The 26,995-nt window shown below is 44.3% G+C and overlaps 1 protein-coding gene across 7 annotated transcripts in view; it reads left to right on the plus strand.

The window, feature by feature from the left end:
• Positions 1–26,995, plus strand: part of TGFBR3 (transforming growth factor beta receptor 3) — a 228,297-nt gene that overhangs the window by 132,387 nt on the left and 68,915 nt on the right. For all 7 annotated transcript variants that reach the window (XM_035018044.1, XM_035018045.1, XM_035018046.1 and 4 more), the window contains exons 5-7: positions 16,295–16,478; positions 21,179–21,347; positions 23,228–23,375. In XM_035018044.1, the coding sequence (XP_034873935.1) occupies positions 16,295–16,478; positions 21,179–21,347; positions 23,228–23,375 (501 nt within the window). The remainder of the gene's footprint in view (positions 1–16,294; positions 16,479–21,178; positions 21,348–23,227; positions 23,376–26,995) is intronic.

The following is a 26,995-nucleotide window of genomic DNA, read 5'->3' on the forward strand; positions in this document are numbered from 1 at the left end:
TGGTATGCAGTTTCTCTGGGGAATGGTAAAAATGTTCTGGAATTAAGTAGTGATGATTAGATTACAACTGTGAATATACTAAAAACCCTGAAATGTACAGATTAAAAGGATGGATATTATAATATGTGAATTATATCTCAATTAAGTTGTTAGGAAAAAAATTCTCTCCAGCACTCTTTTTAAAAATTAAGGTGTAGGGGCTCCTGGGTAGCTCAGTCGGTTAAACGTCTGCCTATGGCTCAGTTCATGATCCCGGGGTCCTGGGATTGAGCCCCGTGTCTGGCTCCCTGCTCAGCGGGGAGCCTGCTTCTCCCTCTCCCTCTCCCGCTCCCCCTGCTTGTGCTCACTCTCTCTCTCTGTCTAATAAATAAATAAAATCTTAAAAAAATAATAAAAATTGAGGTATAAAACCAATGAACTGGATTTAAAAATACATCTTTTTACTTTATTCCATGTACCTGATTTTTGTTTTGTTTTGTTTTAATGTTGTTTTATTATGTTCCGAACCTGAGTGCACTTTCCTGTGAGGTCCACAGACTCAGAGCCCTGGGACAAGCAGAAACGGCTCAAGATGAGACCTAAAATGTCTAATCCAGAGGCCTTGGCCAGCCTTTTAATGTCAGCCTTTTAATGTCTCATCATGTCAGTGTTAGTTGTTTTTACATTCTTATAAGGAAGAAAGGCATCTAAGAGGAACAAAATAAAAAAATAAGCAGCAACTTCTTCCAGTCTCATTAGTCCTTGGGATTACTGTGCTGCAACTTCTATTTTCCAGCCATTAACATTAAAAAGAAAGAAATGTATGTGTACATGTGTATGTTTGAGTGGAGGTATGCAGTGGGAGAGGATATTGGTTTCTAAGATAAGGTTTCCAGAGTTGACAGATTTACAGGATGCCCATTAAAGTTGAAATTCAAATAAACAACAGTTACTTCTTTTTTGTATGCCCATATGATATGTGGGGCATACTTACTCTAAAAAATTACTCACTGTTCATCTGAAAGTCAAATTTAACTAGCTGTTCCGTATTTTATCAGGCAGCTCTACTCAGAGGTAACTCAGATTTTTGTTTCCGCTGAATACCCTGGCCTGGGTACCGGGAGGCCTGAGTACTACGGGGCTGTGCCACTACCTAGTTCTGTATCATTGAACAAAATCACTTCACTCCTTGGGCCTCAGTTTCCTCATCTCTAAAGTGAGGAGGTGGTACTAGCCAGTCTCTAAAGAGACTCTCTGACTCTTTGATAATACGGCTCTAGATATTACATTCCAGTTTAATTGGAAACAGAAAATGGTAATCTGAACATTGCCTCTTCAGCAAATCCAAGTAAATATCAGGGCAGGGCCGTTGAAAAAAAAAATGCAAGAAACCAATCGCTGTGCTATTGGCTTTGGAATAAAAACAAATCAAAATTTAATCCTAATGAAAATTGTAAATTAATACCAGGAATATGCTTAATATTTAAAATCTAGTTTTGTGTTTCTGAGGTGTGGGGGAGGGGTTGGTGAAGAGCCTGGGGTTGCCAAAATCTGGTTTATTCCTTGTACTTCAACTTGGGGGAAAAAAAGGTCTAACTATTTTGGGTCTCTGCCACCAAACCACAGGCAGCTCTCTGGTCTGCCCTGCAGTTTGGATGACTGACAAGGCTCAGTGAAAAACAAGTGTTATTTGTTTTCCTGTGCCCAGTATTTAACTGGAAATCAGAAGGCGAAATTTCCAATCAGTTGTTAAATAGCCCCAGATGTGCACTCAGCTCCGCTCGAGGAAGGGACGTGCACAGCCTATAACACGGCCCATGTCCACGCATTCATTTTCATGACTCCAAGTGATGTGTAAGTGAGAGTTGTAGTATCCAGAAATGCCCTTTGAATAACTCAGGCATTCACATTTGGTTGTGGAGGAGGGAACTTAAAAACAAAGCAGAAAAAATGCCCGTATCCTCCACTACGTTGCATTTAAAAATCTGGAAATGATTTTTTGTTTTTCTTTTCGAAATTCCTCCTTTCCCTTGTTTGGCAGCTCTCCCCACGTTTAGAAAAACATGAGATGAGGATACCTGAGACGACAGTTTATGCATCTCCTTGTTCGTTCATGCCACACCTGGGTTTTTAGTGCCTGCAGGCTGTTGCGAACAGAGGCTAGGTATGGAGGATTCCAGAGAGAAATGGAATGGACTGCCTGGCCTCGAGGAGCTGCCCGCCGGAGATGGTGAAGAGATTGGGAATTGCAGTTCAGCGTAAGAAGTGCCGCTGTTGGATCCTGAAGAGGGGAGAAGATGAGAATCCTCCTCTTGCAAATGCAGTGAAGGCAGCTCCATCTGTGAGGCGGGCCAGGGAGCAGCCTGGGTCAGGGCTGCAGACACGAGCACAGCTTTTTGCTCGACCGCAAGTGTCACTCCTGTATGCTAGGAGCGTGCTGGCCAGGGGTCCACATACACCATTTTGGATTTTCCAGTGAGGCTTTCCCCAAATAAATTCTCTCGCAGAGGCAGATTAAATAACTAAACATTTCAAGATTGGTTCTTCTTCTTTTTCAAAAAATGTCTCTTGTGGAATGACTCACTGTGCCCTGTGGGATATTCCAAGTGGTTGTGTACCATGCATTTTTGTTCCAGAGACTGCTTATCTGTTGGTTTTGTGGCTTGTCCATAAGAGCCCTAATTGTACGGGGCTTGATCCTCTCATGAACTAGGGTCAGTCAACTACCATATTTCCTAGGAACGAATTTCTGGCCCATTTGTGGTAAGAGAGCTCTTCCTAAATGTCACTGTGGCAATTCACGCGTTGGAAAGAGGCCAGTTTCAGCTGGTAATCCTTGTCCAGAAAGAGTTTCTTGGAAGACTTCCTAGGATTTATCTTAACTTGCCGGGTTAAGGCTTGTGAATGTTGCCCGTGAGTGGCCCCTTGGCCTCATGAGGTTTGCCTGGGTGTATTCTTCCTGATCAAGACATCCTGTCCTGGAGGGTTCACGCAAGCGTCGACTTTTCCTGGCTTGGCAGGACTTGCTGTGTCATGTCTGTGTGCAGGCCTGGGCCACATCTCTGTGAAGGCTTTGCTTTCATTCAACAAATTGGGGTTAAATAAACTTGATTTCGCCGAGGGGGGAAGGCTGGTTTCTTTGCGTAAGAGTTCCCTTACTTGCTTTAAGGCTTTATGGTCCAAGGCTAATCTGGCAATCTGATGGAGCTGCCCCTCCCAAGCTTTGGGCAATTGTACCAAACGTGACATCGCTGGTGCCCTTGGTTAATGTCGTAGGCGGCCTCCAAGGGGCTGTTTGGTAGAAAAGTGAGTGTTTTGTTAAGGGAGGTTGCAGAATATTTTCTTGTGTTGTGGGACGGGGAGAGACCTGTCTCCTGGGAGACTGTGGTGAGGCTGGCTTAAAAGCTTGTGGCTGCGCCTTGGTCCTCTCAAAAGCTGTAGACAGTGAGGCTCTTGGTAAGCATTCCCCACAGGTGGCCTGCATTCCCCGTCTCTGACGGGGACTGCGTGACGGCCTGACTCCCTCCTGGGCACGGAGTCATTGGGTTTATTTGAGGCAGTCCAATTCTGGCACTCCGGACCTCCATCATCCAACCCCCTGGCTTGGAAGCTGATTTCTGCAGAAGAAAGGGCCCCTTTGGCCTTTCTTGTTTCTTTGTCCGAGGTAGAAGTGTATCCCAAGAACAGTTTTTCCTCTCGGTTTTTGCCCTTGGTGCTAACTAACACCCTGTCCTCAGATGGCCTCTCAGTGCCCCTGGGCCAGGGAGTTCTCTTCACTGTGCTCCTGCCTTGTCCCATTTGGGTGGGTGAATGACACAGCTGTGATCCTCGGACCCAGAGTGTACCTAGAAGTCAGGGGCTTATCCATCCGCCACCTCTGCCAGAAGCCCCCAAAAGCCCATTGGATCTCTAGCCCTTCCATGTTTATCACAGAGAGCCTGTTCTGGAGATTCTATCGTTTCTGGCTGACACAGGCTGCTGGGTGATGTTCAGAGCTACTGTTTAGAGCCAGCCCTGCTCCAACCCTTGAAAACAGGGTTCATATATCCTTTTCTGGCAGTTTGGACAAGAAGGCAATGGTCCAGTCACAGTGAGGAATGAATTGTGGCCTGTCAACCTTACCGTCTGTCAGACAACCCTTGTGGCCTGTTGTGAGTCTATGTATACACGTATGTGTACATTTGACAAACAGAGCGCGAGCCATGTGCTAGGCACTCTTCCAAGCATTTTATATATATTACCTTCTTTAACCTTCATAACAAGCCTATGAAGTAGGTCCTATTATTTTCCTCATTTTAACATGAGGGAATCCATTTCCATAACAGAGGTGTGTTCACTTGGTAAGTGATCAGTAAGAACCTTTATGGTTTATTATCTCCCCGTGTTCTATTGCTTGGAGACTATGGTGGGACTCTGTCTACCCAGCTGTACTGATTTCTTGAGTTCAGTAGCTGACTACTTCATGGTAGTGGAGTAGAAACAGCTCTCCAGTGGGAAAGAAAGTCTGTGTTTCTGTTGTCAGCTCTGCTTTCTACTAGCTGTGTGGCTCGGACAGATCCTGTAGCTTCTCTGAGTGTTAATTTCCTTGTCTATAAAATGGAACTTAGATTATCCATCGTGATAAAGAGGGATTCTGTAAAGGGAATTCTAAGAACCTATTTGGAGCCAAGCACTTATAAATTTCCATTTGTGCCCTTGAACCTGGATTGGCAGACTGGACGTAACTTAAAAGAAAAATAAAAGAATCTTCCCTGGTGAGGGATTTCCCAGAAGCACATTTGGAGGGCAAAAACAGATTGAGGATCGTGGCAAGTAATAGTAATGATGCTATCGTTTTGTTTTTTTCGTGGAAAATACCCTTCCTTTTCTTTTCTTTTCTTTTCTCTTCTTTTCTTTCTTTCTTTTTTTTTTTTAGAGAAAGAGTGCGCAAGCACGCCCATGCACGCATGAGTGTAGGGGTAGGGGTGAATCTTAAGCAGAGGGAGGGAGAGAATTTTAAGCAGGCTCAATATTGAGCCTGACATGGGGCTTGATCTCATGACCTGAGTTGGTGACCTGAGCCGAAATCAAGATTTGGATGCTCAACTGACTAAGCCACCCAGGCTCCCCTGAAGAATACCCTTTAGATGGCAAGTGCACTTTCAATTTTGGGTCATGCTCATCCTAAAATCCTGCTAACATTGGTGGGTGAGAAAGGGTAAATTTAGGAGTCTGGAGAGCTCATTTTCTAAGACCATCAAGGGTCCCTGTGTGGCCTGGGACTCTAGTTTGGAAAACTGTACATTATAAAAGCAGCTCATGCTTCATTAATTTGGTAACCTGTGTGGACTGAGTCTGTCTTTCAGGTGGAGTGACATATTTTGCTTCTCTTTGTGTATTCACATGTACTATCATTTTTGTAACATCGCCATGGGAGATTAGAGTATTGCTTCTGTAGTGGCTCACGTTCAAGTTTGTGCATGTTTATATTCAGAGGGCAGCATCTCAGAGCTTTCCTCTTGGACCTGTGTAAACATGTTGGGTGTTAAGAACAGAGGGCAGTTTCAGTCCTTCAGTTCTTTATAGTTGAGCAAAAATAAAAATTAAAAGCAGAGGGTGACCATTATGAATGTTTTGAGAAAAAGTGTCAAATATGTTTTAAGTCGTTTTAGTAGAAGAAAGTAATCTGGTTGTAGATACAAAATAAAAAATACCCAAAAATTTTTAAATGGTTGCATGGACTTGTGTTTCTTGAATGTGTGATTGGCAGATACCATAATCACATGGCTCATGAATATGTAGCATTACAAATTATGACTGTAGGTTCATGGGCATGGAAGTTATTATTTCTTTAAAACAAACTTAAAAAAAAAAACATTGAGTCATGATATATGGTTAATAGAAAACATGTTTCAGATCACATTTCACATCACGTGACTTTGGAGGAAATAGGCAAGCACAGCCCTCCCAGGAATTGGGTAGGGAGAGCGTGTGATTTTCCTCTTTCAGAATGTAGGGCTTAGTCCTCATCTGGGAGGTAAATATTTCAGTACCGTTCCAGTACTTTATGTGAGTTTGTTTTTACTGGACTTTATGCACAAAATACACCAAAGTATAATCTCAGTGCCTTTCTGTGTGGGCACTGTTATGAGTCCTAGGACCCATCTGCATAGATCCTATTTACATAGAAACCTAAATTCTAGAGAAATGCCTGTTGTCTTTTTTCCCTCTAGAATGGAATTAGTAAATACTTGACACAGCAGGTATTTTGGAAATACCGATGTGTTTTTCTTTGCTTTATTTGTTTTTCTTGCTTTGCTCTCTTTTCCCAAGCAGGCAACTCCAAAAAGAGATTTGTCTGCACAGGAGTCAGGGCAAAGGAATAGGAGTGGGTAAGTTGGGGTTAGGGCAGGACAGAAGAGGGAGAGGAGATGATCCTGATTGTCTACATGCTGCCCTTTGACCAATGCCAAAGTCATGTAAATATGTGAAGCTGGGTGTTCGAGCAGAGCAGAGCCGCCCCAAGGAGCTATACAACCTGAATAGCAGGCATTCATCCAACCGATAACTCAAGCTCCAAATGGACCACAGCTGAGCTAGAGGGTGTGTGTTTGATTCCTGGAACAGATTTTCCTCTGAGATGTCAGCAGGCTTTTCTTTATCTTTGGGGGGCTGTGGCTCCTCTGATTTCACAAGGCCCATTTCTTTCTTTTTAGATGTGCAAGATGACTCCATCCATGACTTGACTTTACTCTCTCCCTCTTGGCTTTTTTTTTTTTTCCCCCTTTTTTTTCTACCAGTGCAGAGGAGAGGATTCTTGCTTGATCTGTATACAATCCTGTTCATGCTTGACAAAGATTATTTGGGATTTAAATAATATGTGTATCTACAGTCTAGAGCAGTGATCCTCGAGTATGCCTTGGAATTACGGGGGTGGTGGTAGGAAAGTCGTAATGCAGTTTCCTGGACCCTACATTCCTACCCATCCTGGAATCTGCAGGATGATTAAACTGGTCTAAGGATCACACTTTGTGAAGTATTGGCCTTGAGGAGGCTTCTTGACATTAGTTTATGTTCTTAGACCAGATCAAGAAGCAGATGGATAGGGCGCCTGGGTGGCTCAGTTGGTTAAGCGACTGCCTTTGGCTCAGGTCATGATCCTGGAGTCCCTGGCTCGAGTCCCGCATCGGGCTCCCTGCTCAGCGGGGAGTCTGCTTCTCCCTCTGACCGTCCCCCCTCTCATGTGCTCTCTCTCTCAGTCTCTCTCTCTCAAATAAATAAATAAAATCTTTAAAAAAAAAAAAAAAAGAAGCAGATGGATAGACTGATATTATCAGTGCTTCCTTATAGTCATATTGGAGGAGGTTCTGAAGCAGTGCTGTCCAATAGAAATAAAATGTGAACCACAGAGGCAATTTAAAATCTTCTATTAGTGCATTTAAAAAAGTAATAGAAATGGGGCATCTGGATGGCTCAGTCAGTTAAACATCTGCCTTTGCCCAGGTCATGATCTCAGGGTCCTGGGCTGGAGTTCTGCTTCGGGGTCCCTGCTTAGTGGGGAGCCTGCTTCTCCCTCTGCCCCTCCCCCCTCTGGTGCTCACACGCTCTCTCTCTCAAATAAATAAATAAAATCTTTTAAAAAGGTAAAAGAAATAAGTGAAATTAATTGTAATGGCATATGTAATTTAACCCAGTATAGTCAAATAATATCATTTAACATGTAATCAATAAAAAAATTGTTGCGATTTCTTTACCTTTTTCTTGTGCTGTGTGACACCGTACAAAGTCTGGTGTGTAGTTCACATTTACAACACAGCTCAGTTTCCCTAGCCGTATTTCAAGTGTGCAGTGGTGGCGTGTGGCCTGTGGCTACTGTCCTGGACAGCTGTGGAGCACGCACAGGCTGCCCCAAGCCATTGGCAGACACGTGATGGATCACGGCACTCCTCGTTTCTCCACGACTTCTCTATGTGAATGACCTCTGAATCCTTCTCAGGGACAGAACTTTAGGCAGGTACTACCAATGGATCAGACCTCAAGATTCATTGGTTCATTAAACAAGTACTTCTTGAGTATCTTTTCCATACACAACACTATTATAGGTGCTTGGGATATCCCCACGAACAAAGCAGACGAGGATCCCAGCCTCTGAAGGAGCTTACAAGCTGGTGGGAGGAGATGGGCAATAAGCATAATAAATAAGTACATTATATGATAGTTGGGAAGGTGACTAACAATCTAATAGCAATAAGAACATGGAAAGCGGGTTTGGGCGGGGGGAATCAGGATTGCTAAAGGGGGGCTTCTGGGGGGTTGGATTGTAATTTTAAATAGGTCCCATGAGAAGGTAACATGTGAGGGGCCTTGAAGAGGGTGAGGTGAAACTTCAGATGAGACTACTTTATCAGGATCATTCCGTCTGGGAGCATTCTTTGTGAGGTGAGGGCAGTGAGGCAGGAGGAAGGGGACAGGACGAGGTGAGTCCTTATGGGATGGCACCATCCTCCGCGAAGTTTCTGTCTCCCCCCTCACTGAAGACCAAACCAACTTGGGGGAGGCCCAGAGGAATACTGTGAGGCAACCACCAGGCCTCTGAGTCAGCCGATGTGCTGAGTTAAGTGCTAAAACAGAGAACCCCTGTTCCAGGAAATTGGTGACTGCACCCATCGGCCAGGATTTGTTCACTTCACTTGGGCTTGGGAGATAAATCGTGAGGCTTCTGTGGATCTGCTTAGGACTTTAAGAGTTAAAGCTTAAATGCAGGTGTGGAAACAAAAGGGCTGGTTGCCTCTTTTGCCTTTTTCTTGCTCTTTTTGGACAAGGTTGTTGAATCTGATCCAGAAAAAATAATAAACTTGGCTCTCGTTTCCTAGCCGTAAGTTCTTGTAATAAAACTCCCAGCACTGGCAGACAGAGTAATGTTCTGCTCTTTAAAAAAAAATCTGGTAGCATAAACCAGAATCGAAAATACAAATGTGTGTGGTTTAAGTAGGGAAGAGCATTCAGGAGAGGAGGTGGCTCCGTGTGCATCTCGGCAGCTCAGGGGTTGTTGGGCAGTAAAATGCTTCACGTTTGCCCCTTCAACAGACACTTACTTGCTAAGGATCAGGATTCTTGTAGCTCAGCACTCTGTTCATTCCCACAGGAAGATGTTTGTCATGTCAGGGAATGTCAGAGGATTGGGTTTTAATGAGCAAGCAGGAGGAAAGTTCACTGAATTTGGGGGGAGGGGGGGAAGACATGGAACTACTGACTGATTTAATAATTGGTTTTTAGTTGGAGTTATTGGGTGAAAAAGCAAATCGTGGGGTTTAAAGATTGGCTAAAAGATCATTTCCCGGGTAGTGAGGGAAGTAAGGAGTTCGGGTTACAGGAACGAAGAAATTATGGCATATCCTTTCCTGTAAGTAACAGAACTGAGTTCCATTCAACAAGCAATTACCGAGTCCCTGCTTTGTGCCAAGCTCTGTGCCAGGCTCCGGGGATTTAGAATGAACAAGGTGCTTTCTTGGCCCTCCTGGTGGTGTTCTTGTGTCAGGTTTGCTGATAGTCACAGTTCATGTGAGAGAGGGGCTAGACTAGAGGTGTGACAAGACACCTGTGCCCCACTCCACCCTGAGGAGAGGAGGGGAGTCAGGGAGGCTTGGGAAGAGCGGTCCAGGTGGGGAGCAGGATGTAAAAATACTTCAGAGCCTGAAGCAGCAGAATGTGTCTGCCGCTGAGTGATTCCATATGGTGAGTAGATGGGGGAGGGGTGGGGAGTGGGGCAGGGAGAGGCCCTCTCTGGTCATATGCCATCTAAGATGCTTAGATACTACCCTGCATCATCATGTGTTGACTTTTTAGAAAGATCCCTCAGGTGCCAGGGTGGAGGAAGGAGATAGGATTGGCGGCTTGGAAGATAAGAGGTGATTGTAATCCTTGAGATACAGGTTGCTTGAGATATTCGAATCAAAAGTGGGGTGGTAGCATGGCAAGAACCTACAAATAAGGTGGAGAATGGGGGATGGAATAAATAGCCTTGGAAAGTTTCTGCCGTTTTATCTGAATATAAAATCCTTGCTCTTCACATTTTCTTAAACAATTCCATATTCACTCATGTAGTTATTTTCTTTGCAATTGTGATTGTAACCCCTCCTTGTATGAGAAAAAATATTTTTTGGTTGTTGTTATTCTCTTTATATCTAGGTTCTTCCACAGACTTTAACCCAAGCCAGACTCTAATGAGGATACCATACCATGAAGATGAGGCAGGGACTAGGGAATGACCAGTGGAGGGATGACAGTGATAGAGCATGTCTTTATTTCAGCAGGACTCCAGGCAAGTTCTAGCACGATGCCCTTAGAGATGAGGTGAGGACAGTTCTGTGGGGTTAACTTTGTAGTTGCTAAACAACCTGGGACCCCAGCAAGTGCTGTTCAGCATGCTGGGGGCAGCATGAGAGTGTACCTGAAAGTCCACAGACCTTAGCCTGGTCTTACTCCACTGCTCAGGGATTCAGATGAATGTGTACAAGGCACCGTGTATGAAATACAGCGATGTTGACAGCTAACAGAATGAGGATTTTTATGTGTTCTCCACAGACTTCAAGTATGGGTCTAAGGAATAAAAAATATAAAGCTTTGTATTTGTATGAAAGAGTTACTAGTATAAGGGAAGGATGCAAAAAGCCTCGACCCGATAAAATCAAGACCTGGGGATTTAGGTCCCAGCATCTCCACCAGCACCTCCCTGGTGTGAGCTGCCACCCTTTCTCCCCGGGGTTATTGCAGAAGTCTACTCCTGGACTCGTCTCCCTTCAGTCTAGACTGGCCAGAGCAGCCAGAGTAATTCTGTTAAAATGTTTGTTAGCTGTTTTCATGAACTCTCAGTGGTGGCCCATCTCACCCAGACTAAACACCACAAGTCCTTAGCAGCAGGGTAAGGTTGGGTAAAGGTAAGGTCAGATTGGACCTCCTGGTCTCACTGACCTCTCTGACCTTCTCACCTACCTGTCCCCCACTCCACCCCCCACCGCTCCACCCACCCATCCCAGTGCTCCGGCCACACTGGCCTCCCTGCTCGCCCTCCCCCTCGCCCAACCTTTACACTTAACTGCTGTCTCAACCACAGATGCTTTCCTTCTGACGTCCATCCGCAGGGCTTGCTGTCTCTCTCTTTCAGGGCTTTAACTGCTCAATGACTTTCTCAGTTGGACTTTCCCCATGACAGCACTTAAACCTTCTCTTCTTCTCTCTCCATAGCACTTCTTAGGCTATTACATATTTGACTTACTTACCATGCTCCTCTGACTTCCTTACTAGACTGTAAGCTCCACAAGGATGGGGAGTTTTGTCTGTCACCTTCTGTACTGTTATCCCAGCATCTCCAGCGGTGCCTGGCATAGTGGAAGCAGGTGCTCAATAAATATTTGTCACAAGTATGTCTAAGGTATAAATTAATGAATATGCGATACCAGTCAGCTGATAGAAAAGCTAATGTGATTTTGGGCCTCATTAAGGGTCCACGTATATACGTAAAGAGGTGTAAGGAATTGGCTCACATGATTATGGAGGCTAGCAAGTCCCCAGTTCTGCAGAGTCTGTCCCAGTTTGAATCCGAAGGCCAGCAGGCTACTGTAGAACCAGGAAGAGCTGATGTCCCAGTTTGAAGGAGATGAGTTTGTCAGGCAGGAGAATTTTCTCTTACTCAGAGGGAAGGTTCAGGCCTTCAACTGATTCGAGGCCCACCCATGTTAGGAAGGGCAGTCTGTTTTACTTAGTCTCCTGATTTAAATGTTAATCTCATCCACAGACACCCTCACGGAAGTACTCAGAATCATGTTTGACCAACTATCTGGGCACCCTGTAGCCCAATCAGGTTGACACAGAATTAACCATTCCAGTGCATTTGCCAGACCGCACCCCAAACCCCAAGTCTTGTCCCGGGCACCACATTTCCGAGACTGTGCTGGTGAAGATCTGAAAACCACAGTATCTGGGGAGGAGTTGAGGGGACTGGAAATAGTGCCCCGAAGAACCGAAGTCATGATCGGGGTCAAATGACATCTTCAAACATTTGAAGGCTTGTCTCATGGAGAAAAAAAGAAGGAATGCTTGGTCTGGAAGGCATAGCTCAGGCACTTGGGTGGAAGGCAAAGCTTACAGAGAGAACAGAAATCTGCCTTGGGAGCTAATGAGGTGTTCTTTGTGGCAGGGTTAGCTCAGAGGCCAGCTCTGACCAGGAGTCAGAAGTCTCCTGTTCTGGTCTTGCTCCAGTGCTGATTCTCTGACCTTGGGTAGGCCAGTAGCTTCTCTGAGGTTTCTTCCTCTCTACTGTGGAAATCATAGTAGCCTCGTTCACAGGTCGCCCCGAGGATCAGATGGAAATAACATTACCTCCTAAATCTCGGTGGGGGTTGGGGGAAGCCTTTGTCCACGTCCAGCTTTTTCAGAGCCAGGAGAACGGGTGGTCAGGAGGAGTGCTGACTAACCCCTTGCCACAGCAGAAAATTTCCACTGACCTGCAGTCAGGGACACTTCACTGCCTCTGGCAGCTTTGTTTTCTTCATATTGGAATGTGCCTGAGGAGTGGCAGCTCACTGCTTTTCCAGATTCCTCAGCCGTGAGTGTATGAACCTAGTTGCCGCTGGCCCAGGAGAACACAGACTTGAGCGGGGTTGATGGTACTTGGAGGGATCAGCCAGGAGTTGCCCCTTCTTGGAGAACCAGCCATGCCATAGGATTGCTTTTCTGTGACTTGAGGATACATTTCCAAGTTGCTCCCTATTTCTTCTCTCATTTACACGGCACAGCCCACCTTCCACTCTGAAGAAACATACTCTCTGTAAAACGCTTAAAACTCAAGTTTTATTTTATAGCTGTCACGTGAATGAGGACAAAAGGAGTGGAGCATCGAGGGATGCTTGTCTAAACATTCAGAACTGTGCTGGCAGAGGGACAATGGCCTTTGCACTGTTGTGGGTTTTTTTCGGTGACAGGCTTGATAGAAATGGCTTTTTAGCACAAGTGAAAAGAAGATTTTACTACAGTGCTTAAGTCATAAAAATCAGATAAACACTGAAGTTCAGTGTTGGTGAGTAACTAAGCCTCGGAGGATTTGGACACAGGTTGGCATGGTTATTGTTTGGGAGGTAAACGGTTCAGGAACTTTTTCTTAGGCAGGCATTGTCAAAATAAGGTTGAAGCTAAACCGTCCCCACTGGTTTTGCTTATATAGAACTGGCATCAGGACATTTGGCAAGTGTCATTACCACAACTCACAGCACTCCGTGGTGCCTGATACATAGTAGGTGTGCAGGACGTGGCAACTATTGTTCGAGGTCATGGCTTATGTCCAGTGTCGTAATGATTAGTTCTGGGCTTTCTGGGCCAATACAAACCAGGAAGCTTCCCTTGTTCTTTATTAAGTACTCGACAGCCCAACTTCTAGCATAGAGAGGGCTGTCAATTTGGGGATCCAATCTGGGAATCCAGTAGATATTTGAATGTTACTAATAAGTGGTCAGTTCAAAGTGTAGGCCAGGATTTCTCAGTCACAGTACTATTGACATTTTGGATAATTCTTTTTTTTTCCTAAAGATTTTATTTATTTATTTGAGAGAGAGAGAAAGAACATGACAGAGGGAAGGGTCAGAGGGAGAAGCAGACTCCCCGCTGAACAGGAAGCCTGATACGGGACTCGATCCTGGGACTCCAGGATCATGACCTGAGCCGAAGGCAGTCGCTTAACCAACTGAGCCACCCAGGCGCCCCAACATTTTGGATAATTCTTGATTGTGGGGGCTGCTCTGTGCATTGTAGGATGTTTAGTAGCATCCCTGGGCTCTATTCGCTAGATAGCTCCTCCCTCCCAATTGTGACAATAAAAAAATACTTCCAGACATTGCCAAAAGTCCCAAGGGTGACAAAATCATCCCAGTTGAGAACCACTGGTATAGAGGAAGCTGCAAGGTACCCACACTACCCCTGACCTATAATAATGCTTTTCAAACTATGGATCACTCAGTACCAACTAACGCAGGGCTTCTCGACCGTGGCTGACCTTGGGAATCCCTCAGGGAGCCTTAAAATATTCCGATGTCTGGGTCCCATCCCAAAGATTCTAACTGGTCTGGGATGTGGCCTGGACCTTAGGATATTTTAGAAGCTCTTAAGTGCTTCTACTTTTCAGCCAAGAGTGAGACCACAGCATTAGTAGGTCATGGAATCAATTTGGTGAAGAACTTCTTTGCTAGCATTTAAAACAATACAGTAGTGCCCCCTTACCTGCAATTTTGCTTTCCGTGGTTTTTTTTTTTTTTTTTTTTTATCGGTGGTCAGCTGCAGCCTGGAAACAGACGATCCACCTTCTGACAAATTGTCAGGAGGCCAGTGGTAGCCTAACAGTGCATCACAATGCCTGTGTCATTAACCTCACTTCATCTCCTCACATAGGCATTTTTTTTAAGATTTATTTATTTATTTTAGGGAGAGAAAGAGCGAGCGCACAAGCAGGGGGGAGGGGCCGAGGGGGAGAGAGAGAGAGAGTCGCAAGCAGCATCCCGATGAGCGTGGAGCCCAACATGGGGCTCGATCTCATGACCCTGAGATCATGACCTGAGCCGAAATCAAGAGTCGGACACAACCAACTGAGCCGGCCAGGAGCCCCTCCTCACGCAAGCATTTTATCATCTGACATCATCACAGGGTGAATATAGTATAACAAGATAGTTTGAAGAAGACCACATTCACATAACTTTTGTTTATAACATATTGTTTTTTTATTTTATTTTATTTATTCACTTGAGACACAGAGATACAGAGAGGGAGAGAGAGAGCATGAGCAGGCAGAGAGGCAGAGGGAGGAGGAGAAGCAGGCTCCCCGCTGAGCCAGGAGCCCGATGTGGGGCTCGATCCCAGGACCCTGGGATCATGACCTGAGCCGAAGGCAGACGCCCAACCATCTGAGCCACCCAGGCGCCCCTATAACATATTGTTTTAATTGCTCTGTTTTATCACTAATAATCTCTTACTGTGCGTCATTTATAAATTAAGCTTTATTATAGTTATGTATGTATAGGAAAAAAATGGTATATGTAGGGTTCAGTACTATCTGTGGTTTCAGGCACTCATTGGGTGTCTTGGGAGGTATGCCCCACAGATAAGGGGAGACTACTATATATACATATAATTGAATGGAAAATATTAAGGCCAGCACAATAGTTAGGATAAGTACTATTTTGTATGTACGTTAAGCTTGAAAACACTGCTGTAAGCAATAGAACCGTAAGCAAAATCCGTGTTCTCAACCTGCTTTTAGTCTGGTTATTTATAATCCCTTCAGAAACTATTTTGCTTTTTGTTAGTGGTAAATTGTTAATGTGAAATTTAATACATTTATAGTTGTGTGACTTAGGAATTTATGAACCTTTTTGCTGACAATTTGAGGTTTCACCCTGGATATTAATAAAACCAGTTATTTTTGCAAAAGCTAGCCAATTAAGATGACATGCATATTTTCACCAACTAAATTTGATTACAGTGCAGCAACAAGATGATAATTTTCCTCCTTTGTATGTGTTAATTATATATACCATGATGTGCTGGGTCAGCAATTGTCTAAATACATCGAACAAGAATGTGGCACTTGCATAAATCATCCTGAAAGTTTTATGAGGATCAGTCTAACAGCCTCCTGACTTCATTATCTGTGGGTATTTGAGGGTTTACACAATAAACGGTAACATACATGCATCTTTCTTCTAGGAAGCAGTGTAATGTGGTAGAAGACTGGCAGTCTCCAGTCATTCTTTTTATCTCCGTGTTCAGGAGAACATAAACCAAAGGGGGATTCTTGCTGTGTCTCCGTGGTGGTGACTGTCGGTGGTAGATGCTATGGTCGTGGAAGACCTAGAAGTGAAGTTTACTTGCTACTGGGACTTTGGATTGCTTGTCCTGATCTTGAAACCCACTACGAGCCCATGACAACACTCACCAAGACTTTCTGCTCGACTTGAAACCCATTACTTGAAATTACTTCAATGTAGATATCAGAAAAAAACAGCAATGATAATTCACAATGCACTCTGCAAGTCTCTCATCACAGAGTTCTTTGAAAATTCTTATGTACGTCCTGCATCATTGGTAGTTTTATTGTTTTCTGGGAGAAGTAGCCTTGGGACTGTTTCTTGAATCAGCTGCTGAAATAAGATGATCTGCCTGTATAACAAAGAGAAGAGGTTGGATTGACAAATACCCATTGGTTGATAAGTGCCTTCTCTAATTAAGATTCAGCTCCCGGTGACTGCACCACATTAAATATGTATGTTCCTCTGTTCTATTCTATTTCCTCTAGGTATCTCAGGGTTCCATGGTCCGATTTTCATCAGGAAACTTCTCCTTGTCAGCAGAAACAGAAGAAAGGAGCTTCCCCCATGGAAATGAACATCTGTTAAATTGGGCTCGAAAGGAGTACGGAGCAGTCACTTCATTCACTGAACTCAAGATAGCAAGAAACATTTATATTAAAGTGGGAGAAGGTAAATTTTATGTGGTTTCAATTAATGGCTGATTTATGACAATCGGTTGTTTTCTTTTCAGAGAGCAGGTGGTTAGGGCAAGGAATCCTAGAATTACAGAATGTCAGAGTTGGCAGGGACCCGGGAGATCATTGGGCCTGCTCCCCTCGTGCTCCCTCCTTCCCTTTTTCCTTCGGAGGAAACAGGCCTGGGAACAGCCAAGCAGAAAATGGGGAGTAGCATGGTTGAGAGAGGAGGAGGTTGCGGTGTAGGGTTTAGAAGACATCATGCACAGAAGTCAGAGTCAGGGAAGGGTGAGAATCTGAGGTGAGGGAAAGGAGGTGATCACTAGTGGAAAGAAGGAAGAGTTGCCAGAGTGAGTCAACAGTTAGGGCATCATCCCCTTACCTATTAACCTGCCAACATTGGAAGCCAATGTTAGTTTATGGTCTTGAAACATCGGTTAGATTTTGGACAATAGCAGAGGAAAAGTGTTTGCATATATTTTTAATACCCATGCCAGTTACAAGGACAAAATTATTGGAGAGCGGAACTGTGTGGCCTCGATCAGAGATGGCCCATTTTAATTTCCTTGCCTTGCAGAAGGATATATATATCTGGTCACTCAGCTTGAAGGCCCATTTTTAAAAATAACTTGTTTCATCGTTATTTTCAGTTGAGTATATTTGCAGCCCCCCTAAGTTACTAGAAATAACAGCTCTTGTGAATGAGTTCTTGTTATAGTCAGGTGATTACGTGAAAACTGCATGTCACATTGGCAGCGTCCATCTGCTTTCTGTTGAATTCTGCAGCACTTGCCACCTCTAACACAGGCAGCTTGACAGCACAGCATGGGTTATTGAATGCTTGCTCTTGGCCCGTTCTCATACCTGGGCTGTGTGACGGGTGCAGGAAAGGCAGACCCTGGTGCTGGAGTGTGTGCTGTGTGCAGAGGCCACATCGGGTGCTTTTCCCATGGACCCCACTGAACCTCTCCAGCAATCCTGGGAGGAAACCATTATTTCCACCATTTTACAGAGGGGTTAGTGGTGGGTGAAGCTAGCTTGCTCAAATCCACATTATTAGCAAGGGGTGAAGCCAGATTTCAAACCCAGGTTTCCTGACTCTTAAGTCTAATGCTTGTTTCCTGATGCCGTATAGTAAGTCTTAGCCAAGTAAGCACAACCCAAAAATGCAAGTAGGCATCTGGATGGAAAGACTTGTTTCGCAGAGTAGAGAGAAGAATTTTAGATGAGTGTTGGACTCAAAAAGTTGAAGTTTGTTACTGGACTCTGAGGGTGGTCAGGTAGCTTATAATAGAAGTCAAATCCCATTGGAACAAAATGAAAAACCTCTTTTAACAAAGATTCTAAGCCCTGCCAGTGGTCTGCGTTTCTGAAGGAGAACTCTAGTAGCATAAAAGAATGCTGACTATTCACCCTTTCCCCGCTAGAATTTGTTAGAATAAGAAAATGTATTACAGGGCGCCTGGGTGGCTCAGTTGGTTGGGCGACTGCCTTCGGCTCAGGTCATGATCCTGGAGTCCCGGGATCGGGTCCCGCATCGGGCTCCCTGCTCGGCGGGGGGTCTGCTTCTCCCTCTGGCCCTCTTCCCTCTCATGCTCTCTGTCTCTCATTCTCTCTCTCAAATAAATAAATAAAATCTTAAAAAAAAAGAAAGAAAATGTATTACAGTAACACTTAGAATGTTGAGCTGTTCTCCTGACAGTGCATGAACTTCTATGTGCAGTCGTTGCCTACCTTGAGAGTGAGGAGTTTAGTGATGTCCCCAGGGCCACACGCTGAGCCAGGGAAGAACTTAAAGGACCTGGTGTCCAGCCCAGTAAAAGCTGATGACTCCTTGATAACACCTTTGGAGCCCTTAAACTTGATTCCAGCCACCAGTTGGGTATGAGTCACTGGTAGACAGCATGGGGAAGAGCAGTTGGGAGAAATGAGGGTCCTTGGTTAGGTTGGTGGACCACAGGGTGATGTCGTCTGTCACCATGGATCAGGCTCCACTGAGCAGGACTCATCAGCCAGCTTCCCAGAACCTGACTTGTCTCCACCTTGCTTGAGTCCAGGGATCCCAGGCCATGAGCCTCCTCTTGCTGTATCCCCAGTGGCTCTCAAATATGGTTCCCGCCCCAGCAGCATCCTCATCACCTGGGAACTTATTAGAAACGCCAGTTCTTGGGCCCACCCAAGACTAACTGGATTGAAAACTCTGGGGGTGGGGTCTAGCCACCTGTGTTTTAACAAGCATTCCTGGTGATTCGGATACGTGCTAACATTACAGAACTACTACTCTAACCTGCATACCTAGAGTGGAAGAATCGAGGAGTTTCAGTTCTTATCCCAACCAGTCTCGTTAACTGTGAGACTTCAAGCAACCCTCTGATTTGCCACCCATGCCTCAGTTTCCACAGCAAGAAAATGAGGAGTTTGCATTACCCCCCATGTTCCCAGAGTATATCATTCTAGGTTGGCAAAGTCATTTGTCAGTCCTTTCCTAAAATACAAATAAGCATGTGACTTTTTTCCCCAAAAAACTTGCCAGGTTTCTACGCGGGGATTCCCCTTTGTGGTTTCCTTTTTACTTGGCAGTTGGTGTAAGTTTTGATGCCAGGCGTGCGGAAGGTCGTTTGGGGGAAAAAGAACTCATACGCACACATGTATACACAACAGAGAGTGATCAGCTTATTCAACTTAGTGACAGTGGCATCTGGGACCAGCCCTTAATAATGGCAACTTTTAAACAGACCTTTCCTAGACACAACGTGGGTGAGTTTTTTGTTGTTTGTCTCAAATCTCACATCATTGTTTGTCAATTCAGGAAACCTACACCATGTGCCCACTCTACGCCAGATGCAAACCAGGCACACCTGTGAACTGGATGGATCTACAGGCCAGAGTCCCAAGAGGGTCCTAGTCTCTTGAGTTCCGGACTAGCTTTTCTCTGACCCATACACACCCCCTCTGATTCTTGATTCCATTTCAGTCTTGCCACCCGGGTATCATTTTCCATCCTGTGATCTGGGGGAGGCATCCGCAGGCCTGCAGCTGCACGGTGTGCGTTCCTCATCTGTTCATCTGGCAAAACCCTCAGCAGATGTGGGGGTGGGGGGAGGCTGCTCCAGCCGCCGGAGTCAGTGGAGCCCTGGCCTCTTCTCTCTGAGGGGGTCTGTAGGGAAGAATGCAGGGTGAAGAGCCTGCCTGCTGGGGCCTCTTGAGCTCCTCTGGTCCCCGCTAGTCTCGGCCTGGTGCCGAGGGTGCCACGGTGCCTGCAGCCGGGATGCCTCCACGTGTGCTGTAGACTTCAGCACGAGGGAGGTGATGCAGACTTGGGGGGGGGTTGGGAGCAGGGCAGCATCAACCCAATCTGGGGACCTCCTGGGCCGATCCCGCTCTCCTGAGTGAAACCTGCACATGAATTTGAACCCCAGCATCCTGTCTGTTAAATGAAAGAGGCAGAAGGTTGTTTCATTAACATGCCAGGGCTCTGATTAATTACCCCTTCTGAAAAAAAGTTTGCTACACCTAGAACTTCCTTGACACTGGTCCCAGCTGTCACACGGCCAGCATTTTCAAGTTCTGTTTAAACATTTAAACCGCTGGCTGGAAATCCCATCAAGCGCAGTGCTGTGTAAACGGGAGTATCTTCAGACTCTCGGTACTTGTGTTGCTTTCCCTGGTGGAGGTGATGAGCAGCCCTCAGCACAACGAGATGATGTTTGTGAAAGCACCTTGTAAACTGTAAAGTATTACCAAAGTATTAGTCATCTGTGTCAAGATTGTGAGAAAGAGTGGAAGTCTGCCCTCATTGTTTGCCCCGAACTCCTTCCTTCAGTCTTTAGATCTGCAGTGTTGTGGTGAATAAATATGAGGGAATGACTAATTCTCCATAGCAGGCCAGAGAATTAATTAGGTGCTTGGTTCTCCTATTAATTGAAATAACAAATATCCAAGGAGGAGCATATCTGGGGAATAGGAAATAACAAATATCCAAGGAGGAGCGTATCTGGGGAATAGGATAGATCATGATTTCAGTAGTGAGTATGCAGGCTATGAACTACCTATTGGATTTTATGTGCTTGGTAGACAGAAGACAACACAAGTCTGCAACTCAGAAAAGGAGTGATGATCTAGGTGCAAGTTGAAGCCCTGGGAGTGATGGAGATCATCTGGGAAGAATATGAGATGAAACGGGGATTGAGGAAGGAACGGGGTTCTTAGCCTTGGTTTTGTATCAGAATCAACTATGGAGCTCTTCAAAAAGAAAGCTTCCTAGGCGGCCCCCACTCCCGCCCCAGATCTTCCAAATCAGAATCTCTGGGATGGGGTCCCAAATGGGTGGATTCTGGTGTGCACCGAAGATTGAGGATTGCTGGTGTTTAAAGAATGGGCAGAGGAGGAGGAACCAGGGAAAGGGACAAGAGATAGGTCAGAGGAAGTGAATGAGGACAAAGCAGTCTCACAGAGAACAGGAAAGGAGAAGGTTTAGACCCAAAGAGACCAATAGAGTTGGTCAGTAGGAGGTCACTGGCGACCACATGGGAGGCATTTCAAGGCCATGGCTGAGGAGTTCTAAGGCACTTCCTAGGGCTTGTGTTTCCCTGTGTCCTGAACCTGCTCAGTGTCACTGTCGCCTTCTTCCCTTCGATTCTGGTTACCACGTAGCTCAGCGGTTTGACGGATTATCCTGGGCTTCTTTACTTTCAGATCAAGTGTTCCCTCCCACATGCAACATAGGGAAGAATTTTCTCTCGCTCAATTACCTTGCTGAGTACCTTCAGCCCAAAGCAGCAGAGGGTTGTGTGATATCCAGCCAGCCCCAGGATAAGGAAGTACACATCATTGAGTTAATTACCCCCAACTCTAACCCCTACAGGTAAGTGAGTGTGATTGTGTGTGTGTGTGTGTGTGTGTGTGTTTTGAACGGAGAAGAGATGAAAGGGGTGCCTGGATGGTGCAGTCAGTTAAGCGTCCAACTCTTGGTTTCTGTTCAGGTCATGGTCTCCCGGTCATGACATTGAGCCCGTGTAGGACTCCTGGCTCAGCGCAGAGTGTGCTTGAGAGTCTCTCCCTCTCCCCCTACCCCTCCCCCCGCTTGCTCTCTCTCCCTTTCTCTCTCTCAAATAAATAAATAAAATCTTAAAAAAGAGAGATGAAATAAAGATCTTTACTGACTTGAGGCAGAGAGAGGTACAACCCTTCCTGCGTAGAAGGTTAGATGCTTTGGGTGAATTAACAAGTTTTGAAAAAGGGAGTGAAGGCACCAATGGTATATTTTATTTTCTACACCTGTCTCTAGATCCCCTATATTCTAGATAAGTTTCTGAAGCCTCTTCTGAACTTCTGGGCACTGATATCTCCTTTGAGGTTATCCCTGATAAAAAATAATTATATGCCTTATTAACATAATTATAATTTTAATAACATTCTGTTTTTAATAAAATTCTGTTCCTAGCATTCTAGTAGCATATTTGCACTCATACTTTAAAGCTGTGTGTGTGTGTGTGTGTGTGTGTGTAGGTGTGACCCTTCATGGTGACACACCAGAGAGCCATTAGATACAACCTGCCTCTTGCTTGTGTTCTTTTTCTCCTTCTACCCTCAGCTTCTTTCCCCAGGACTAAAAATTTAACTCTCCCCGCCAAAAATGGTTAGGGAATTAAAAAAGAGAATAAAAGAGGAAAAGTGGCTCTTTCTCCCACTTTAGCCTGCATTCCTGTGGACTAGTGACTTAAAATGTAAATTTATACTGTAGAGGGATTTCAAAGTTAAAAGTCTAATCAAATTTTGCTTTCAAAAGTGAATAAACTACACATCAGTTTTGGGAAGATTCCATTCTGTCCCACATGAAGAATTTTGTGGAAAATTTAAAAGAGAACGGGAATAGAGGAAATCTGGCAAATGTGCTTAGATATTAAGCCTTAGGCTTCATTTGAGTATATCATTCATCATATGCTTTACAAGTGTGTAAAACCAAATGGAAAGAAATACTTTCCTTTAAATTCAGAATGACAGAAATGTTATTGTTTGGTTAAAAAAAATCTTTTATACTGAGTTCTTAGAAGTTTGGGTTGTGTTCATCAATTTTCCAGTAATCACTTGGTTGGCCATCTGTTTTCTTTATTTTAATAACTGTATATCCAGAAGTTTGGGAAAGTAAATATAGATATGGTTTTGTAGCTAATGTTAATGGCTTAAGCAAACCTTATATAATAGTCAAATTTTCTAGCCTTTTGCTTATTTTATCTGAAGTGTCCTAGTTTGGTTTTTTGGTTTGTTTGTTTGTTTTGTTTTTATTACCAGGCCTCCCTCCTCCCTGCCACCTTCCTTACCAAACTGGCACTTAAATTTCTGGTTTTGAAGGATTTTGAGCATATAGAAAATTGGAAAGTTACACATTGAAGGTGTTGAAGGTTGAAAAGCAACAATTCTGCTTTAAAAGTACACTCCTCTGGTTGCCCAAGTCGATTTCAAACAGTGGATACATTAAGTAACCATCTTTTTTTTTTTTTTTCCTAAAGAAGGAGAAAAATTTTAGCGTCCAATTATCAGCAGGCATAGTTGTCTATTGTTATGTAAAACCATTTTGTTTTGTGTGCACTAACAATCTGTTTTGCACATGTCATTTGCCTGGGATCAACTCCAGCTTTTTAATCAACTGGCCAGACACTGGAAACATGAAGACTTGGAAGAGAGGAGAGAGTTGCAACTTTCTGGCATTTGGGTCCTAACTTTGCCTTTGTTTTCCATTCACAGTGCTTTCCAGGTGGACATAATAATTGACATAAGACCTTCTCGAAAGGACCTTGAGGTGGTCAAAAATCTCATCCTGATCTTGAAGTGCAAAAAGTCTGTCAACTGGGTGATCAAGTCTTTTGATGTTAAGGGAAACCTGAAAGTTGTTGTAAGTTGGTCGAGCATTTCTTTGTTTTGATGCATGGCAGCAATTTAAGCTGTGCTTATGTGTGTTATTTTTGCGAAGTTTCTGCTTCTCTGAGCTCTCTCTGTTGTTTTTCACTTTGTGAAATAGGCTGCTCCTTGGTTTCTCCTGACAAGGGCAGACAGTGTAGTGGTTAAAAGCGTGGCCTCTGGGGTCAAGATCGAGATTTGAGTCCAGACTCTGCCATTTAAAAACGGTGACCTTGGGCTAGTCCCTTAACCTCTCTGGACCCTGTTGCCTCATTTGTGAAATTCCTGAAGTGTATAAGTGTAGTTTCCAGTCAGAGTAAGTGTAGAATAACGAGCATAATGGGGCCTTTCATGGTTGACAGTCCTGTAAGGGCCTCAGTGTCGTGGTACTGACTATCAGCTCTTACTTTAGGGTGAGGTATTTAGGGAAGGTGTGGAAAATGGCACTGACCCCAGCTCCTACTGTTGACTTTTCTTTTTGAGATAAGTACATGCTATTGGCGTGTCTTTTTGCTTCTCCTGACTTTTGAGAGAGAAACATTGATAAAAGAATCACAGTAATGGAGAGGTTAGTGAAATGATACAGGAAGAGTACCCCCAGCCTATTCCCTAAACATTATTTTCATGAAGGAAATATACTTAAGAAATTTAATTGGTTGGTGTGATAGGCAAACAGCAGCTAATCTCCTGAAAAGTTGAATGTTGAAATTTAGTAAAATAAATTTTTTTTAAAGATTTATTTATTTATTTGAGAGAGAGAGTGGGGGAAAGGTCAGAAGGAGAGGGAGAGAGAATCTCAAGCAGACTCCGTATTAAGTGTGGAGCCTGACGCGGGGCTCGATCCCACAACCCCAAGATCATGACCTGAGCTGAAACCAAGAGTCGGACACTTAACCAACTGCACCACCCAGGTGCCCCCAAATAAATCTTTTTCAAATATGTTTAGGAAGATAACTGTTTGACAGAGTGTTGCACAAATTACATTGAAAGTTAAAGGAAAACTCCCCCTCTTCATTTTTAAGAATATAACTATCTTAGAATCTCTTTCGTAGATTTCAATTCTTGTGCATTGTCTTTTTAAAAAATTGCGTCTGATTCCTTTTTCAGTACCTGCATTGTATCAGTTGGAGAGGATTTTATGTTTTCAGTATTTGGCGGGGGAGGGCTGCCTTTGGTTTGGGTGTTATCTGTCCTTCAGTGTGATACAGCAGTGAACAAAGCCGGTGCTCCCCTAGGTACCATCGTGCACGAGCACTCACCAGAGGCAGCAGGCAAAGCCACGAGCATACACATCTTAATTTTAAAGTAATCGTTTCTGGTTCCTGTGGGTTTTTTTTTTTTTTTAAACTTTGAGAGGATCCAAATAAACCATCGTGTGTAAGGGTGATCCATTAATTTGGTGTCGAGAACAAAGCCCAGCCGTGATTTTCTGAAGTCAGAGCTGTTTTGATTGCTTTCCCTGGCATGGCATGAGGGGTGTTGGTGACCTGGGGTGTCTACAGCATTTGCTGCCTGGCACACCAACCAAATGTTTTTAATTTTCAGAATAACAAAAACAGGAAAGGGAATCATGCTTTGAAAGGCAAAAACATACGGTACATTTTAATTCCCTGCTGGAGTTGTGTAAATGTTCTTTCGGCCCTGACCCTTCAGTGGCTCTTTCTGTACCTGAGCATGTGTTCCTGGAGTTCGCTGTGAATGCCTTCACTTTTCATATGAATAAGAAAGGCTAGAAATGAGATTGCTCATCCCAGTGCAAGATCTGTTTATATTCATTCCCCTCTTTGGCTGTACTCCTGTTCCAGGCCAATTTTGGACAATGCATGACAACATTACTAAACAATTAGGTAATGTTGCATGATGTTCTTTTTTATTCTCCCAATCCGTTTCATGCTTTGTGATTTCCTAACTCCCAGTCTCAGATGTGAATTCTGCCTGTGCTGTGAGGGGAAGGTCCCTGCTACTAAAAAAACATACAGTCATGCTTAGAAAGGGGATAGGGTTTATAATGGCCTTGTTCATAGTATTTTCTTCAGAGACAGCCTGGTAGAGTGGCAAGAACCATGGCTTTGGAGCCTGACAGGGCTGGAATCAAATCCCATTTCTGATTGTCATTCCTCTTAGTTGGTAGAGGAATGGCAATCCTTAGCTGATAGTCTGTAGCCTTACCTACGAAACGGGTATGATGATAGTACTCACCTCGAGAGTTCTTGTGAGGTATGGTAGAGTTCGTTCATTCCTTCATTCATTTACCTGTTCAACAAACATTTGTCAGGTGCCTACTGGGTATTTCGTCTAAAGCACTTGCCACACTGGGTGTACATGGTGGGTTCTCCACCATATGTGCTATTTCTGTGTATCTCAGGGTTCCCCTCTCTAATCAGGGAATAAGAATGCCCATCTCCTTATATTTTACAGGAGAATTAAAGAACATATGTAAAGCTTCTAGCACAATGCTTGCCATAAAAAGGGAGTTCATCTTCCTTCCACAAGCAGTTTTTCAAAAATTTGTCTGTAAGAGCAACTTCTCTAAACAAAGTGAAAAACAAAATGTCTACTAAAAGAATTATAAGGAACTTGATGGGGTCAATGTAAAGAAGAGCCCCATTAAACATGAATGGCATGTGTGTGCTTGTAGGGGGTGGGGCATAGGGCAGAATGCACCCTTCAAATGACAGAACGGTCCAAAGAGATGCAAAGGACAGGACTGTGGACAAGAATGGGAATACTGGAAGCATCCACAATGCCCAGCTCTGGCTCTTTCTTCAGGCCCCTTATGGACCATGCGTAATCACATTTTGGAAGAACCTCCAAAACAAAAGAATAGATGGAGGAAACTTATTAGAAATTTTTTGTTATACTATTTCAGATGGCCTTAGCACTTCAAAGTTGATGATAGGCAGCTTGTTCTTAGAAAAGACATGTTTTAATCCCAGTGGGAATATGCATTACATCTCTGACCAACCTCTCCCCCTCCACCATCAATTCTGATGCAAGTGTGTGTTTGGCAGTGGAGGGGAAGGAGGGAGGGAGGTGCTTGGACTCTACCTAGCTCACCATCCTTCACAAAGATGTGGCTGAAACATAGTGGTGATATTTGGAGGACCCCCTCCCCGGGAAAACTCCCATTTGGAGTAGCTACACTGAAGCCTTGGAAAAGCCTGGGGACTCCCAGAAATACAGGGTGAGGAATTCGCTCATTGCTGGGAAGGAACCAACTTGCCAAGCCTTGCTGTTTTACAAATGTGTAGTGGATAGATTTCTAGCTTTGTAAGTCCTGAGGCGTAATCAATATGAGTTGTACTGACAGCTCCTAGATTTAATGTGGAAAGGTGTAAACAAATCATTCCATACTGGTACAAAAAAGACAGGTGGCAGTTGTGATGATAGTATTCTGGAAATACAGTATTTTCTCAGCTGTCCAACAACATGAAAGACTAGGGCAGATGAGGCCAAGCAGTCCTGTTTAGGCCAGTGTTGCAAGTCCAGCCAACCAAAACGACATGCTGCTTTGAAAGGCTAGAAGCTGCGCCTAAGAAACTAAGTTTTAAGAACGAATTGGATCCTTCTTCACTTCATTTTAGTTTAGTTTTTTTTTTTTTAACCCTTCCTTCC

The sequence above is a fragment of the Mirounga leonina genome, unplaced genomic scaffold (assembly GCF_011800145.1).
Source record: "Mirounga leonina isolate KUSES-001 unplaced genomic scaffold, KU_Mleo_1.0 Mir_173, whole genome shotgun sequence".
Taxonomy (NCBI): domain Eukaryota; kingdom Metazoa; phylum Chordata; class Mammalia; order Carnivora; family Phocidae; genus Mirounga; species Mirounga leonina.